Source organism: Sciurus carolinensis, chromosome 14 (genome assembly GCF_902686445.1).
Source record: "Sciurus carolinensis chromosome 14, mSciCar1.2, whole genome shotgun sequence".
Classification (NCBI taxonomy): domain Eukaryota; kingdom Metazoa; phylum Chordata; class Mammalia; order Rodentia; family Sciuridae; genus Sciurus; species Sciurus carolinensis.
Genome location: NC_062226.1, coordinates 50,661,868 through 50,668,063, shown reverse-complemented (window position 1 = coordinate 50,668,063; position 6,196 = coordinate 50,661,868). Strand labels below are relative to the sequence as shown.

General features: G+C 40.6%; 1 protein-coding gene across 5 annotated transcripts in view; it reads right to left on the bottom strand.

The window, feature by feature from the left end:
* Mllt3 (MLLT3 super elongation complex subunit) overlaps nt 1–6,196 on the bottom strand; it is a 256,118-nt gene that overhangs the window by 4,905 nt on the left and 245,017 nt on the right. For 3 of the 5 annotated variants that reach the window (XM_047524429.1, XM_047524432.1, XM_047524430.1), the window contains 3 exons: nt 4,967–5,038; nt 4,105–4,122; nt 3,800–3,871 (listed from right to left, as the gene is read on the bottom strand). In XM_047524429.1, coding sequence (XP_047380385.1) covers nt 3,800–3,871; nt 4,105–4,122; nt 4,967–5,038 — 162 coding nt within the window. The remainder of the gene's footprint in view (nt 1–3,799; nt 3,872–4,104; nt 4,123–4,966; nt 5,039–6,196) is intronic. The other 2 variants (XM_047524431.1, XM_047524433.1) reach the window with 1 other exon arrangement.

Sequence of the window (6,196 nt, the reverse complement as noted above, 5' to 3'; positions counted from 1 at the left end):
AAATGAAGCCCAGTCATCTTAATGTGTGTTAAGTCATCTTAACATCTTTAGGTTACCAAGACTTTCAACCCAGCTTCTGACTTTCTCCAAACCAGCATGCCCCACCCTGCCTGCAGCAAATACACATGTAAATACATAAAGGGGATCTGATAAATCTAAATGAGCCCTACACTTTAATGGAGTCTATAAGAATACATCAGGTAGAAGAAGAGACAGTGTTAAGGCAGTAGTAGTGGGAGCAGTTGGGTAGTCTGGGACTATTTGCCAAAGGGAACAGCATTAATGATTTGAATTATTAGAGCATGTACCAATGTCCTCAATTAAGTAAAGGCTCCATAAAGAAAAATAAGTGCACATTCCTTTCCAGGAATCCTGATAGCTAGAACATCAGAAACATCATGGTAACATGCTTTATTCCAGTGACACCGGCCACAAAGCCTGAAAACATCCCACTAGTTCCCAAAGGGCTCCATACTTTTTGTAGGAATACCCTCTCTGGGATGTAGTGTGGCTTTACCTTGGTGTCACTATGCTACATCAAAATGCAATCATAATGCCCCTCTAGGAGAATAGTGGAAGACAGACTAACTGCAGATAAAAGCATTCAAGGGCACAGGGTACACATGGGTAGTGGAAAAGGAAGTGTGTAAACTGCTTAACTCATTCTTCAGATGATGGCTGTTGTGAAAACATTTGTGATGGATGATTTCCTGCCACATCAGCCTTTTAGGGGGTACCACACAGGCTGTTGGTTGTTTTGTTTCAAGCAGGGTAAGATCTACTTGTTAAGTCTATAAATCCCTCCCATAACCCTGGTTTTTTAATTATAAAAAGGTAGATACATTCATTTACACATGATCTTAGAGGAGAAGGGACAGATGCATTACTTTTGGTCATCCTATATTTTCAAATACCAGGGCTCTTCCCATCCGAAGTCACTTCCCTGGGGAGGAAGTCTTGAACAAGCTTTGCTTTAACTGATTCTGCCTCAAGTGGAGCCTGTGCCCTGATAAAATAGCCTCTACTCCAGACTGGGAAGCCTTGTCTTCCACATGAAAATGTGTGCCTCCCCTGGGCTAGGATGCAGGCTACTGGGCTCCAAAACACAAAGGAAACCAAGATATGACAAGTAATTTCCCAGGCTGGAGGAAATCATTTGCAGCAGAACACTTCTCAGGGAGGGTTCCCCGTGTCGTTAGGAGGAATACTCCTTACGCCACTCATTCCTCAATCCCTGAAGGAGGTTCTAAAAGAATGATAGCTGGTATCTAAATTGATATACTCTCCTCTAAGGAAGTTCTGGATTTTTGTCAGATTTTTTTTTTTTTTTTTTTATTCCAGGCAAGGATACAAATCAACGTTACAGCTGAACTGCTAGGGAGGTTAAAGATGTTTCACCTCACTTTATAAATAAATGTGAAACACATGGTTTAAAGAAGAATCAAATTATTAATCAGTCCTAGGTGCTCACTTCTTTTCTTTGTGTCCACTCTACTGTATATTTACACTATGGAAAAGTGGCTTAGGCACACAGCCTCCCTTGATCCCATGCATTCTGTTCATTAAACTAAATACTGAGCGCCAGGATAGCAGGTCCCCAGAGTAAAACACGCTATTAACCACTTTTTGTGAGCCAAATAAAATTGTCAGACCAGATTTTTTGATAGGGATGCACTGAACAGGAAAGAACTCAGGGTATCATCTTGGGCCCACAGAAATTCAGCTGCAGGTGTTCAAGTCTGCATGGTAGAGAGAACACGTAGATTTTGTGGAACGCATTCCACGAGATGAGCAGCCCTCAAGGTGGAGAATAACATTTGTCCTCAATAGTGCTATGTTTTACAATAGGAATTAATTAAGCAGTAAACCGTGACAGGACATGCATCATGGTATCATAATCACAAGCCTCAGCTGCATTACAAGGCAAAAGGCCAAAGACTGAGAGCTTTCAACCGGCCTGGGAATGCAATTAGGGTGAGAGGCTGTGTGCCCTGGGGTGCCTTTTTTGCCAGGTTAAAAATTCATAGATATTACTCTCTCCCTGCAGAATACTAAAATAATCCACTTGGATGGAATTCTACTAAGCTTCCTTCCCTCACAATTCTCTCAAAGGTCAAAATAAAGGACAACATTAGATTAGAAATGCCAATGACACCACAAGGTAAGACTCTGCCCAGTGGCGTACTGTCCCTGATTCATTGTCTATGCTTTCTCTGTGAAGATGTCCCCACCTTACCCAAACATCTGTCTCACTTTCCTGTGAGATTCACAATTTAGGCCCAGTTTGGGCCTTAACAGCTTTCTTGGACAATTCTTCCATAGTGGTTCAGAGTTGGTGTCTGGGAAGGGATCAGGAGATCAGTTAATAGATTTACTGTCAGCATTAGTCAACTAATTCCAAAAAACTGGCAAATGGTGGGCAAGACAATTTTCTCTTCTATAGGAGAAAATTAAAGGAAAACACACTTGGTCCTCTCTCTGTGGGTTCTGCATCCTCAGTTTCAACAAACCATGGATTGAAAATATTTGGGGGGAAAATACTGTCTATGCTGAACGTGTACAAATTTTTTTTCCTTGTCATTATTCCCTAAACAATATAGTATAGCAGTGACGTACAAAGCATTTACATTATATTAGGTATTACGAGTGACCTAGAGATGATTTAAAGAATGGAGAAGGATGTGCATGGGTCATATGCAAATACTATGCCATCTTACATGAGAGAGTTGAGCATCACAGAATTTGGTATCCAATGGGGACCTGGAACTGATGCTCTCTGGATGCCAAGGAAGGAATGTACCTTCAAAGTACTAGATGTGACTTGGGTTAAGCCACTCAAATTCTGCTCCTCCAACCCCTGTACTCACTTTAAAAAGAGAAAGACATGTAACTTAGCCATAAATAAGAATCATAGTTCTGGAGTCAAAGTCTTTTGTTCAAATCTAAAACTTTAGAAGGGTTAAAAGTTTATCAGACCAATCATGAAACTTGGCAAGTTTGAGTATGTATATTTATAGATTTAAGCAAAAATGTACACAGAATATAAATGTGACCATCAACCATTAAACATTTACAAAATAATTCACAAACAGCTGGGGCAGATTAAGTACTAATTTCCAGTCTTTTGAAAGTAGTAAAAAAGAAAAAAGTTTTTAAGTAAAACCATCTACAAACCCACCCTGGAATTTGGAACACACAGACTTCTTGGGTGTTAAAGAAAAATTATGTTATCAATAGCCACTGTTAATACAATAAAGGCATGTGCTCTAACTGTACAAAAACTAAAAACCACTCTTCTTATCTTCTCAAAACATCGCATTGTATTAATAGAAGTTTCCTCACCCTACAAGCATTTCACAGTTGAGTTCATAATAATAGAATGTACGCTTAACAAGATAAGGGAAATGAAGAAAATATTTATTTTCCTTAGAACAGAATTGGCAAAAGGTTACTAAATTGAATCACAAATGTTTATAACACTTGACTCAAAATCCTTATCACTGTTTTCTCATGAAACCAGAAGCCTGATCCCAATGGCTCCTACATTCCTACTGTCTCCTCCCTTAGCCCACATTATAACATCAGTCACTGCGGAGGGAGAGAATCACCATGGAGTTTGAAGCGGACTTCTAGGGGGCTCAAAAATCAGAAAGCTCCCCCAAATACTTCAGTAGGTGGTAGGACCCCATTCCAATCACATGGTGCTGCTGTGGCTCCAAGTGCTACCTACCATACCAGCCCAGGATGAAAGTAGTGCCTGAGGCCTGCCAGAAGGGCTGTGCTGAGAGGCATCTCTCACCTGTTGCAGAATGTGTCTTTCCCTCAGCGTCATCAACCTTCTGTGAAGCTCCACCAGCTCGTCCAGGTATGCCTGGAAGAGAAGGGCACTCTAAGAAGCAGCTGTAAAATAAGTAAGCACTCAAGCACAGCTGGACCCTCCTCATCCTACCACTCTACACAGCTACCTGAACTCTGTGTCCCAGGGACTTTGCTGATCAGGTCTGTCCTGGCTGACTTTCACCTTTACCAAGCCTGCATTACAATGGGGGAGGAGGGAATTCTCACCTGTTTGCTCTCAACAAAATTTCCGTTGAGCATACTCACCTTTCTCCAACAGAGTCTCTATAAAGATTAGGGGAAATTTAATAGTAAATTTTGAGTTTTAACATGTTATCACAGGTTTTCATTTTTTTATTCTTTAATCTCAGGAAAAAAGCTTACGTTTGAACATGGGAGTAGCAGTGGACATTACCAGTTAGATAATGGCAAACTCTTAATATCAAAAAAAAAAAAAAAAAAACAAGACTCCCAGTAGTACCAAACATTGCAGGTAAACAATGACAGCAAGTGACCAAAGAACAAAATATTATCTTATTAAGAAGCAGATCACCATCCCAATTAGCATCTGTTTTATGAAGAGCTCCCCTAAAAGTGCAGAGGGGTACCTCTCTTTGCATATGCTCAGACTCATGAGTCTTTGTTAGTTGACTGTATGGATACCCCCAGGGCTATTTTCAGTAAGGGCAAAGGCAAGATTTACAAAGCATTAGGGAGGTCTTCCTGCCCCTGCAACACATTAGGGCCCTGCCTTTTCCAGGTGACTTAAGCACCACCAGTTCTTGCAGTCAGATTGCAGATGTAAGAGGCACACACTGGGAAAGCACCCTGCACTGGGATCACAGATCTTGCCCACTTACATCTCACAATCTTCTGATCTCCCAATTCAATGTGCTCAAAACCCCTTGGCAATGTAGGCCCATGTCAAACGGCAGCATATGGTCAAGCTTAATAATGAAGATATGAGCAAGACATGGAAAATAAATTACAAAGCACAGGGATGAAGCGCTGATTACGTGGAAATAGTGGGCATTTCTAAAGAAAATGGAAGGAGAGCTAGCAAGGATGATCAAGGGAAACCAGAGGACACGAAGACCACAGCACTCACACTAATGGGCCAGAAACCTACCTTGTCACATTCACCATTCTTTATCTGCTTATCCGATTTGCCTTGCTTTATTGGACTCTTCACTTCAAGAATCTAGGGATCAAAGTGAACATTGTGTTAAATTTCATATCAAGCACCTGCTAGCTAACCTCACACATAAACAAAGGTACTCACTGCATGAAATATTGGACAATAACAATGTTTTCCAAATGGCATTTCCCTACCAAAGTTTCCCTTCTATTCCAATCTTACTTTTGCTTGGAAAATAAATTACTTGTATCTGAAATGCTGAGTCAGAGCAACAAAACTTAAAAAAAGTTGATGATAAGGAAATTGATCTAAGCTTCCAAGGCTGCTTCTCTTTTGTGACAACACTCTCACGCATATGTACAGCAGCTGAGTTATTCTGAGATTACGGTCCCCTCTGGCAAGAATTATTTTCTTCTTCGTTCTGCTGTTTCAGCATGACTACCAATGCTCAGTAGGCTGGGGATGATAAAAAACAAACCCTCAGATGCCCTCTGCAGTACCTGCCTTTCAGAGTCTCAAGTTTCTCATATTCCCTAAGCTGACACTGAGGCTTCCTTTGGGAAGGAAGGTAGCCACCAGTTATACCCACGCTCCAGCCCAGGATCCTGCAACCTCAGAAACAGGACTATCTCCTGTGCTTCAGGAAACTGTGTGACAACACATAGTTCGATGCCAGGCACCTTTCCTTTTATCTGGATCCACTGCAACTTGGTTATTAACAATAGTTCCGCATGCTGTTCAGAAGATTTGGTAGGGAGTTATATTTGTAACTAATAAAAAGGAGATTATTATTATTTAATAAATGCAGCTGATTTAATAGGGTCTTCAAAATTCTGAGGGAAATAAGTTCTAAATTGCACTGGTTTGAAAAGGCTGAAAACCCCTAAATTTATAAATGGCAAGAAATGCTTACAGACATAAGAAGCAAAGCAATTTGTCTTTTTCATTATAACCTTATTTCCAAGTGAGCTGTTATAACCAGAGACTAATATTAAGGAGGAAACATCAAGACAAGGACTTCCTAAGGAGTTTCATATTCCTACCACTTTTCCCTTCACTATCCCCTGCCCTAACTGGGTCATGATTTTGTTCTTAGTCTGACATATTCCATAGCACAAAGAAAAATTTAAGAATCAAACCACTCTTAATTTGCAGTGGCAAGACCAGGAGATTGGGCTCAGAAGACTAAATTCAGGCCCCAGCCTTATCATTTAACATTTT